The 12,631-nt window shown below is 32.0% G+C and overlaps 2 protein-coding genes across 2 annotated transcripts; one reads left to right on the forward strand and one right to left on the reverse strand.

The window, feature by feature from the left end:
* Window positions 1-42: 42 nt before the first annotated feature.
* On the reverse strand, window positions 43-4,209 carry LOC128184781 (uncharacterized). Its single transcript, XM_052854368.1, has 2 exons — window positions 4,010-4,209; window positions 43-2,524 (listed from the first exon to the last, which is right to left on the reverse strand). Exon 2 carries the CDS (start codon window positions 2,514-2,516, stop codon window positions 1,740-1,742), a length of 777 nt encoding a protein of 258 aa, XP_052710328.1. The 5' UTR covers window positions 2,517-2,524; window positions 4,010-4,209; the 3' UTR covers window positions 43-1,739.
* A 3,848-nt stretch (window positions 4,210-8,057) lies between these two features.
* LOC128182849 (uncharacterized) lies at window positions 8,058-12,506 on the forward strand. Its single transcript, XM_052851607.1, has 6 exons — window positions 8,058-9,607; window positions 9,689-9,829; window positions 11,307-11,414; window positions 11,678-11,758; window positions 11,960-12,071; window positions 12,204-12,506. The coding sequence occupies exons 1-6, from the start codon at window positions 9,550-9,552 to the stop codon at window positions 12,274-12,276; spliced, it is 573 nt and encodes a 190-aa protein (XP_052707567.1). The 5' UTR covers window positions 8,058-9,549; the 3' UTR covers window positions 12,277-12,506.
* The last annotated feature ends 125 nt before the right edge of the window (window positions 12,507-12,631 follow it).

Here is a 12,631-nt window from a genome sequence, read left to right on the forward strand (position 1 = left end):
TTGTTGATATGTCTAGGATTGATAGAAAAATATAAAACTTGGTTGTGTGTATGTACTGCCATTTATTTTTGCTAATAAGAAAAATTAGGCAATAAGGGGAGGTCTTCAAACAGTCATAATATCCATTACCAGACATTGAATGTAAGTTATAAAAGGTGAGCAAATGACCTCCCCCATATTAAACAAAGATGTATACATTATAACATGTACCAAATATACATGCAACAAAAATATTGTTGAACAAAAATAGCATTTCATACATCAACAGCAACAAACATGTGTAATACATTGCAAACTAAATCCCCAACTACACTGGTGATGAAGGGGAAGGAGGGTGGGTTGACTGCGGTGTTTACAAAATTGTTGACAGCTGACAGTTAAAGTGACGTAGTCAAAACATCGCGCGACTAAATGCCGCACTCTGATTGGCTAATGTAGACAAAAAGGAAGATCAGCTAAATACTCAAAAGTACTCAAAAATTAGAATTACAATTATATTATGACTAGACTACTATTTTTGGTTCCAGCATAAAAATAACATATCACAATTTACATAAATGCTATTATTTACAATAATGCTGTATTATGTAATATTGTTGATATGTCTAGGATTGATAGAAAAATATAAAACTTGGTTGTGTGTATGTACTGCCATTTATTTTTGCTAATAAGAAAAATTAGGCAATAAGGGGAGGTCTTCAAACAGTCATAATATCCATTACCAGACATTGAATGTAAGTTATAAAAGGTGAGCAAATGACCTCCCCCATATTAAACAAAGATGTATACATTATAACATGTACCAAATATACATGCAACAAAAATATTGTTGAACAAAAACAGCCACCAAAAGCAAACAGCAGGTTTGCACAAAAAGACCCCACACAAAGTAGACTAGCCAGATCATGGTAGTCAACAAAATGAAATATGGCAGTACATACAACACATATGGCAATGACTAACCCCTGCCTTATATAGAGATATAGATATTAATATATCATGAAGGCACAGATTAACCAAACCAGTTTGAATACCACTAGGAACATCTTATTTTTAATTACCTTGCAAGTATAAACACATCAGTTGACTTCTGCCCTGTGTTAAAATAACAGCCGCTATATAATATACATGTTAAAAGTTTGTTATACTATCAAACATGTTTTAAAGACAGATATACATGTAATCAAACATTTTCAGATGAACCAGTAGGCACATATGTTACTCAAATGACAAAATCAAACAACAGAAACAATGGTTAAAAAAAAACTATACAGCATATAAACACATCAGTTTACTTCTGACCTGTGTTATGTTATGTGTAACCACATCATGCACATAGTATAGATAAATGTTATACATGAATCACACTTTGAATAATGTCCAATATAAGACAAATGATAGGGAATTGTGATGAGAACTGAATTTTGACATACAACAAATCTATGCATTGAATTATAAACACAAACAATGCATATCAGATACAATTATAATACACAGCAGTTAACTTCTGAACTGTGAAAATCTTACAAGAAAAATATATATACATAGCATTTGCTATACATATTCAAAATGTAAAGCTTGACAAACGTGTGTATCTGCAAATAGCATCAGATTTTCATCTTCCCATTTATTGAATGCAGTTTTCAGAATAACCCAAATGTGCTGAATGAGTGTCTGCCCCTATCCTGAAGCTGTGACCCTTGTATAGAGCAGGGTTCAAACCAACAAAATCAATAATACTAGTAAGATTTTTCACTGCAAATGTTGGACATGGCAATACATTTACCTCTTAATTCTTCAATAGGTTTTTGCCAATCTACAGCCAAAGACTCCCTAAACTTTCTGAAAGATTCGTCATATGATCTCCAAGCAACATCCCCATGCAGTCTTTGCATTTCTCTAATAAAGCTCATGTATTTTAATAAATGGGGAGTTTCTGATGGGTGTTTCTGAATTCTAATGTTAATAAAGATAAGAAAGGCATCAGTCCACTGACTGATGAACATGGGGGTTTTTGATTTTAAACTTTGCTGCACATTAATGACCCCTGGAGTAATGCACAACGTAAGAGGTTCTTCATCTTGGTGCGACAATAATACTTTTAAATCAAAAAATTCATTCGACCAAATTTTTGCCTTTATCTTTTGTGGTATTGTCGCACCAAGAGGAATACCTTCTGTTACAGAGATAAGATTATCAGAATTGAAGAAACCTTTGTTTGTGCCTACTGGCTCACCTGTGTTTTCTAAAAGTTGAGATACAACTGACAATATAGGGTTATCTTGCATAGACGAAGAAGCAGTCGTTGGTGCAGGTAACTCATTGACGGTGTTTGCATATGTAGCAGATGCAGCATTTTCTAGGGGTACCACTGTACTGCTTGATGCATCAGAGTTGGGTTTTTGCAATTTAACAATTTCTTGCGCAAGTCTTTGGTAATCGATTGGTTCAGCCTGAGGTTTATGTTTTGCTCTAGTACCTTCACTTGTCTCCACAGGATGTTTGCGTTTTGGCATGGTAACGCCTACAAGATATTTCAAAACTGTTAAAATCAATTTTCTAAATGTACCCAATATACAATCAATGCAACTATTGAGTGTACAAATTTTCACTCAAATCATGCGGATATAGGTGCACACGAGCTAATTATTATTTGATTAATTGCAATTTTTGACACACAAACATTAAATAGGAAAATAAAATTATAGGACTTGCGCCAAAACAGTGTATATCTTTAGATTCACATGTAAACTTACATACATGTAACAATACAAATAAAGCATGTGTGCATGAATCTGCATGAGCATATAAAAATGGAATTTCTGCATGTGCATTAGTAATAGTCCACATGACCATGAGTGAGAAACAGAAAAAATAGTCCACACGACTCTGCATGCTGACCAGAAAAATAGTGCACATGACTCTGCACGTGAACCAGAAAAAATATTGCACACGACTGTGCATGGGAATCAAAATTAGTACACACGACTCTGCACGTGAATCAAAATTAGTACACACGACTCTGCATGTGAATCAAAATTAGTACACACGACTCTGCATGTGAATCAAAATAAGTACACACGACTCTGCATGTGAATCAAAATTAGTACACACGACTCTGCATGTGAATCAAAATTAGTACACACGACTCTGCATGTGAACCAGAAATATACTGTAGTACACATGACTCTGCATGAGAACCAGACAAATAGTACACACGACTCTGCTTGTGAACCAGAAAAATAGTACACATAACTCTGCATGTGCATCAGAAAAGGGGTACACACGTCTCTGCATGTGAACCGTAAAATAGTACACATGACCCTGCATGTGAACAGGAAAAAAAAACACAAATACATATGAACATTTTTTATACACCTACCAGCTATATAATTGTGAATTTAATGCATATGCCTGTGAATATATTGAACACTATGAATGCAATTTAGCTCAAAGAATAATAAAAATATGTCAGACTGCTTATCTTGAATGTTGAAGGACAGCTATTCTAATGTTGTGAAGGTATTTCTCCATGTGGCGAGAACCAGATTCAATGTTGACCCCCATCTCTCCCCAGGTAGGTCAGGTCCGCCCAGAAACCACGATGAGACCAAAAATGAATTCCATGAAGCTTTTCAGTCTCTGACTTCAGCTGGCTGTTCACAGTCATGACAATGATGACATCATTGAAGGATGTCCGAGAGGCCCATGGTTGACGTCTAAGTAGTTGCCCTATAATAACTGTAAGGATACCAACCCCCTCATTGAGGTATTCCGCATATGACAAAATGTCAGTAGTCACTTTTCGTGGATCCGCATGGCACAAGTCATTTTCACGGATGAAACACACAGTGTGAGGTTTGAGGAAATTCAGAAATTCCGTAGATCGTGAGAGTCGTTCGAACGGCGAATGAACGAATGACCGATTATACGTGTACAAACATCTATCGCCATTGTCTGGACGGAGCCTGCCTCGGGGAAATTAAATAACCACTAGAGATAGTATTACCTCCAACAAAAACTTGACTGCGGTGTTTACAAAATTGTTGACAGCTGACAGTTAAAGTGACGTAGTCAAAACATCGCGCGACTAAATGCCGCACTCTGATTGGCTAATGTAGACAAAAAGGAAGATCAGCTAAATACTCAAAAGTACTCAAAAATTAGAATTACAATTATATTATGACTAGACTACTATTTTTGATACCAGCATAAAAATAACATATCACAATTTACATAAATGCTATTATTTACAATAATGCTGTATTACAGTGTAAACAGATGTGACAGTGTTGTTTTAAGCTGTTTTTAATTGATAAATATTCAAGATATTTTTTTCGCTATAACGCCAACTTCCTTTTTAATTATAAACAGTTCCTGCAGATCGACTTTTTTTTCATAGATACAGCATGTCCCTAGTGGAAACACACAACTCGCAAATCGACGACTGGAACCTGACATTCGCATTTTTCTGTATTTCGAAGTCAAAGAGAGTAGTAGAGAACCTCTTACAAATTCGTCCTTCGTTTGTTTGGTGGCTCTCATAGATACAACATTTTTCTACGGCTCTTTAAAAGCTGAACAAACCTCATTATACGAATTATCACCCGACCTTGGACGACATTGGTTCACCATGCCTTCGACATTAGTTCGAGACTAAAACGCGTGACAATTTGAAACCGTTAGAAATTCTAACCCCTGCTTGGCGATCACTGGCGACATAGAACATTTTTGTGTTCGAGTTCTGCACGACACCTTCTACCTCCAAATCGGGACAGTGTAACAGGCTCTTTATCACTTCGCTAAAGACGATATTTCAAGTAGTTATTCGATATTGCTTTTTTAATGATAGGTATACATTTTTAAAGAGGTCATGTTCGAAATACATGTGCAAACACTATATGTAGGGGTCATAATTGTTTGTAATGAACTAAAACAAATACTTGCTTTACAACAGATGGAGTTTGCAATTCTTGTTTTGCATTCAACAACAACTATTTGGGTGCAATCAAATATGACATTAAAAATTCTAAAATAGCAGATTGATTTTGCCTGTTATGCACATTATTTTCTACTAGTGTGGATTGTCGTGTATTTTAGCATTAATTAAATGCAATGGTAAAGAGTGAAAACGTAACTAATACTACAGTGATAAAATGATAAATTATTCGGTAAATGCTTTGTTTCAATGACATCAACTGTATATTTACTGATATGTGTTTTCAGATAAAAGTTGAATAAAAATTACTCAACATTTATAAGAGAATGTCAAGGCAAACGAACTTGGTTTTATATCGTTCCAGATATGTAATCTCAATCTGCACTCTAAAAAATTAAAATAAGTACTTGTGATAAGCAAACACTATGAGATTGCTCTTTAAATTTATGTTTGAAACGATATTTTACATATAGGTACATGTATGCATCACATTCACGGGCTTTAAGAAATGAATTAATGACATAATTTTGCGCCATTAATTGTAGTGTAGCAGGTTTTTTTTTACTGCTTTTATACTTACAGATTGTAACTGATGCGTACATTCAATTGACCTAGTTTTACAATGTCTGCCTTGCAGTACTGTATAACTAATGAAAAATGAAATTTGATCTAGGATTAAGCTATTAGTTATTTTTGTTTTTACAATTTGAGACAATCATAATTTTTTCATTACTTTAAAAAGTGTTGACTTTTTGTGTCCGATGCTGCTCCAAAGTTCTTATTTGACAAATGTTGAAAATAATCTTTTAAATTAAAACATTAAAATGAATGTTTTATATACACCTGCAACGTGTGATATTCGTGTGGAACTTGGTGACGGCACCTTAAAGTAATAAAACCATGGAAAATGGTATTTTCTTGGTAGTGTAAGCTATTCTCTCTTATTTTAATTGGTCCCGCAATGTTTACAAAAACTTGTAAGAGCTTGAAAAAGTCACATTAGAGTATTAGAACCATTGGGGAAATGTACGTTCTCGGTAGTGAAAGCAATTGTTTCAGTGTTTTGAATTGTTGATGAAAGTATCATAAAAAATCATTGAGTTTTAAATTCCGTAGCAGTGACTTATCTAATGCGATACATGTATACCCCATCGTTGTCATTGGTACACAGGATCTCCAAAATCTCAAGTCAAATTTAAAGTGATGAACTCATACAGGCTGCATCGATGTTTTGAATATCCAACATAGTTGCATTTAAACCTATAACAAGATAAAATACATGAACTGTTAAATGTGGCGCTATCCGATGCATCATAGATCGACAGATGATTTACATGAGAACTGTCTGATTAAGCGTTTTTTAACGGACACAAATAAGTGGCTGACCACAAACAGCAGAAAGTCCAAATTGACAAATTGCAAGGTAAAACCAAAATAAATAGCATGTAGGTTGATATATTCCAGAAAATACCAAATACGAAGGCGTAAGCTCTAATAGAAATTTTATATAACTTATCAAATAAATTAAATACTCGATATTGTAGCATACATTTCAGGTATATATTTATTACTTTCCCAAACTTTTGTCAAAGCCAAATTTGATGTACAAACACTTTGATAATTGCTTTTATAAAAAAAAAATATATACCCAGCTTCCCTTTGTGTTTAGCTGACACAATAAAGAATTTTAAATTTATGGGAAAGAACACGCTAACCTTGAACGATATACGTTTTAAACATATGCAGGTATTTATACAGCGGGGATGTTTAGCATTTTTTAAATATTTAGAACATAAAGTGTTTTAAACATGTGTAAAAATAGCGGAACGTTCTATTTCTTGTCGGATTCTCCCCATCACACATCCTTGTAAAGTGACTCTGTCGATGATGACTTCAAAGACTTTGCCATGCGTTGGACATTCAAAGCATGATTCAGAATACTATCATTCTTTGAAGTACATGCGTTTTGATTTGCTTTTTTATAGCATTCCTGGCGTGGTTTGCAGCCTTCACACTGGTATTTACTTTGGCAGATAGAGTCATTGTATATAATAAAAGTATAGACTGTCTGAGATATCAAACTAAAATATTTTGGTAGATTTTTTCAATACTACAAGGACAGAAATATATTTTGAACATTTTAGCTTTTTATCAGAAGACATGAATATTATAGTAGATATTTCTTTCAATCGCCATTTTGATTGACATTTTATGACAACATTGATTACGTATTATTTGCTAAGGAGTATAATAACTAAATATTTTAATCGATATGTTGATTATCTCCAGATATATTGAATCTTTCTCAAATGTGGTTGTTTATTAGTTTCTACCGGTTCTTAGAGAATTCCAAGTTAAGTTTCAAAATCACCCGACAAAATCCTTATTTAACCTCACTACAAGTGATTGCTGAACCATTTACCATACGTTTAAAGAATGGCTTCAAATATCGTCGCGATTTTTAGAATGCGTATATAAAATCATAATTCGATCGGAAGCAAAACTGATGACATCTTCAAAAAAAATTTAAAAGGCACGTAAATAGATGAATGGATATTTAGTGTCTTTATTCGTGGCACATGAAATGTTTAGAAGGATAATTTTAAAATATCAACTTTTATTCTGCTTTTTAAATGCATAAACTTCATTCATAAAAAAAACCCATAAAAATTTTCTAAAGCGGGCTTAGCTGTATTAATGGATCATAAAGATTTAATTATATTATATTGTTTTGTAGGTATATTTACTATATGCACTAAAGAAGTAGATAGAACTCTCCAATCTACTGATTGGTATCTCTAAAACCCCATCAAAATTTCAACTTTTTCAACCCTTCTCCCCCTCATAAAATCATAAAATAGGCGATTAGATAATCTCCTTCATTAAAGTTTTATCTGCATTAACAGAAAGCCATGAATGAAAAAAATAAACTTTGGCATGTTAAACTGCCGAAATACAATATCATTAAGATACTTTAGGTTTACATTATTTTAAAGAACAATTATTGCAATATTAGACATAGCTAACCAATTTTTAATTGATAATTTATTAAATATAATCATAATCACATTTATTCGTGTTTTGTTAATCTGTGTTTAGCTGATTTCGCAAAAACAGCGTGAAAAAAGCACAAAAACTAATCATATTCGTTAGTCAAGTTACAATTGAAAATCGTGGTAATCAACATACCACACTACTACCAATTAATCTGGTCAATTTGAAAGAAAACAAATTGTCCTAGATTTGTACAACCGTCTTTTTTTCTTCCACAAAGATAATGTTTTAGCGATAACAAAAATTCTGTTATATTGGCATGAAATGGTGTATTTTTCTTTATTGAAACTTAATTGACTGTCTTGAAATATCCAATGAATACTTTGTGTTTAACCAAAAGATTAAACAGTGTAGCAAAAACGTAAATACAAATATTGTTTAAAATTAAAAAGGACAATAAAGTAAAAAAAAATCGATGCTGACAATTATTCACTTCATGCGGTTATGATTTTTCATTTTACATTTTATATGTGAAATAATTCAGCATGCTAGGTGCTTGTAATGTTTGAATTTTGTAAACGTAGAGAACTAGAATTATCACAAAATATTTTGTTGCAAGTTTCATTCTAACCAATTCCTCCCATTCCCGATATACATGTCAATTGTATATTAGAATTAAGCAGTAGTATTTTTTTATGGTCAAATTATACATTTCATATAGTTTATGTATCTACTAAGTTAAATAATAATTTTGCTGATACCAAAACAGCCATGAGTTTTATCTAAAATAAGAAAAAAACGTAGGTGTTTGGCCGACAAATGTATTCATCTATGCAGATATTGACACAGAAAAAAATCTGATAAATAAAAAGTGGAAATTTTCGATGGTTTTCCGTGCTTCCCCCTCAAAAGTCCTTAAATTGTTTGTGCTAATAGGGACAAGGCGCATTTTGTCAAATTTGAAATTTTCAATTTATATACGACAATATTGGATGAATATCATTTTTACAGTTAAAATTATAATCTACAATAGGTTGTTGATATGTAGCCCGATATAATTTATTTTTAATACAAAGAGTATGCAATCCTTCCAGTATTGTGTCTTTAAACATTTTAAAAATGCTCTTAAAATATCAATTTCAACAACAGTATTCCTAATCGTAAAACTTTACAATCAGTAATGTGAGATATATAACCTTCCTTGGTTGATCATAATTTAAAAGAAATAATTGTCAAGAATCACAAAAACCTAAGTATCATCGATAATTTTTGTAGAACAGGTTCTCAATTACTATCATTTAGTAACAATATATTCCTAACATATAGGCTTAATTACTTGCAAGTATAAACTGAAAAGTGTTTTATATAAAAATAAAAAAAAGCAAGGAGATGTGCACGTGATTAACGTAAATGAAAGAATGATTTTGAATAGTATGCACATTTCTGTTATCATGAAAGTTTTTCGCCCACACTCATCAAGCAAACAATACCTAGGAAAACCCCGATTTATACTGCTTTAAAAATCACATCTCAATCTTGTTTTGAACATAACCAATTCCAAGGGCCTTGGCGCTATCAGCTTGAAGCAACATTTGATAAGTCTACAAGTCCTCAAGATGAACGTTTTTTATTTGATGATAGTCGCATCTCTCAGCAAGACAATTATTGCAAAAGGTGGTTAAAGAATTTGATAAAGGTATGAAATTTAAACAAAAACTATTTGTAAACATATGATAACTTTAAAAGTGTTTTTAGTTATCGTAGATTTAAAGTGCGTGTATACAGAAAAGGACACAATCTCAGAAGCAAAGTTTGACCCGGAAACACAGATCTGCTGTCGAAAATCAGGAGTCCATGAAAGATTTCAGCAAGGCAAGGAAATGGACTGTTGTGGGGGTAAGAAATAAATTACAATGCTTAGAATTATTTACTGCAAACAAAAATGAATGAATGTCCAAAAAAACAATGATAAAACGTATAATAATACTTTTAGCGCTACGGTCTATCAACATCACTCAATCGGGAAAAGGAACATTGACTAACGCGGCTTACCTCCCTTGCTTAATATAAAGCTCTGTAGTGAATACAAATATCCATGTCATTTTCCAGTATTTTAAAAGAAAAAATATTATTTTACATAAAATCTTATAAAATCATACAATAATCAACCATGACAGTATTTCTTCTCAAGAAATTAAATCGTTTGCGTTTATATTTAATAGTGTGTATATATTTTGTTTATATTAGAGACTCGAGAATGAATGATTTTCTTCATAGATTTACATGTATTTATAATTTGATTTTAATATCTTTATGTACATGTATATATGTCGTGTTTCAATTAATTTTAATGAAATTGTCAAACTCAGAAAGAACTGATCGGGTTTTTTTTCTCATTTGCAGTTTCATGCAATTCATAATGATTTTTTTTCTACACATGTTATAGGCAACAAATGCTGCCTCATTCACTTCAAGATTGAATTGTTTGTTTTGTTTTAAAATTCAGAAATATAATACCATTTAATTATTAATTTCTTTGAATGTTTTGATTTTAAAACGTGTATTTGTATGTGCGGTGTTTTAATCTTACAACGTGTATGTTCGGTGTTTACTCACAGATTCCTTTTATCTCACTTTCTTCCTTAACGTTTGCTTTCGTTCTTTTATTATATTTATTGATGCGTTTTCTTAATTAATAATTCTGTTGATTATCTACACATTTGATTTTTCTCAAACCGATTTATTTTACCAGTACATTTTCAAATCCTTAAATGCCATATTTCTGCGATCTGTAAATACACGTGTACACAACATATATCAACAAGTCAGAACTATTTAGGCCAGATTAATTAGAATTTGTCAATCTAATTTTTAAAATTAATAAGAATATTTTTGCGGTATTTTATAGCAGCTTTAAAATCCAAACTGTACACAATGCCTCAAACATTTTCATTGTCCTGTCTTTTACTTTTTCATATGACAAAATAAATCAAATCAACTGAAAAATTTTAATCTGATCTTTAAATGTAACTCAGTCAAGAAGAAGGATGTGTCTGTTTCAAAAGGATTAGGATAATTCATTAATTAGCTGTTATTATTGGTGCATTTCGTTCATTAAATTAACGACCAATTAAAACTAAGTCATCTGTACTACGAAGATTTAATGCATTGTTTACATTGTTGGGTCTCTGTGACGTCATACATCCACAAAATGAAGAACGATAAGCGGGGAAGAATTTTTTCAGGTGCTGTGTTTTCACGGTTAAAGGCAAAAAAATCTTACTACACGTATTTTAACATTTGTTTATACCAAGCTTTATATAATTATGAAAGAAAATCACAGTGTTAAAATTTGTTTCATATGACCTTTAAGAAAAAGAAAGCAGCGAAGAGGCTGAACGCAACATAACACACATTTGCTGCCAAAACTCAGGTGTTCACGAAAGATACCAAGATTATCAGGAAGTTGACTGTTGTGGAGGTGAGTATTGAGTCAAGCATATAGTTTTTGAATGTTAATACAAATTCAAAACTTTTTTACTACAAATGGAATGGAAATGCATGGTACAACGCAGATAATTAAATTGATTTGAAATATACTTAAAATATAAACGCAAGTATTAAGTGTAACTGTACACTAGTAGTTATCCATATGTGTGTGTGTGTGAGTGTGCACGTGTTTGTGCATATGTGCGTGTTTGCAATTCCGCAAATTCTAAAAAGTACCAACGTTCTTGAATACAGAAGATATCTTCAAAGTGGAATCCGAGCAATGTCCCAATAAAAATACATCTCAAAAGGCTGTCAAGAAGACATATGGAAAAAGTAAGTTTTAAAACGTAATTTTAGTTCAATGTTCATTTTTAGAAATAACAATCCTTTGGATGAAAGCTGCAATACTATGTATTTATAGTCTATTGGTTTTTGTGTCTCTTTATAGGAATGTTTAAATATTACACATTTGATTCTTATGATAAAATATAAAAAGTCAACAACAATATGATACTTTGAAACTTGTGAATACAGATTCAGAAATAGCCCGGTCACGAAAAGACACTACCAAATTGCCCGGAGTCAGGCTTTCTTTGCTACTGCATCAACAATGGAGTATGGAGGTTGATCAACTGTCAAGTGAAAGGTAGAAAATTAACTTACGCTAAAACGTTCTTTTCTTCTTTTTTGATAGTTGGAGGGGTGTAATATGCTTCGTTTGATAACCGAAAATGTTATTGTCATATCATATGTCCAAATTTCCTTTCAATTTTTGCAGATTAGCCAAAAAAGTTAAAAAGATCAAGAAAGCCATCAGTCGCCTAATAAAAGTATTTCAAGGGGCATTTTAAACAGAAAAATCCATTGGTGATCACTAACCTGTGCAAATGAAAGCATCTAAGACTCAATAGCCTGATTTATTATCTTTATTTTTTTTCTTTTATGATAACATTTGTAATCAACCATTTTATCTTTGCATTTCATTATACCATGTAACGTGATAACAAAATATCAGTTATCAGAAAGTGTAGAATCATATACATCTATTTAATATATCATGAAATAAAGAATATGCTTATTATTTATAGTTTACGATTATTCATTGTCTGGTAAAATCACCAAAAAGGAAACAAGCAACAACATTATGGTATTATAATGATTCATTCTACAGACTAAATGCTTTTAAGAGATAAGATAAAACACGTC

Source organism: Crassostrea angulata, chromosome 5 (genome assembly GCF_025612915.1).
Source record: "Crassostrea angulata isolate pt1a10 chromosome 5, ASM2561291v2, whole genome shotgun sequence".
NCBI lineage: Eukaryota > Metazoa > Mollusca > Bivalvia > Ostreida > Ostreidae > Magallana > Magallana angulata.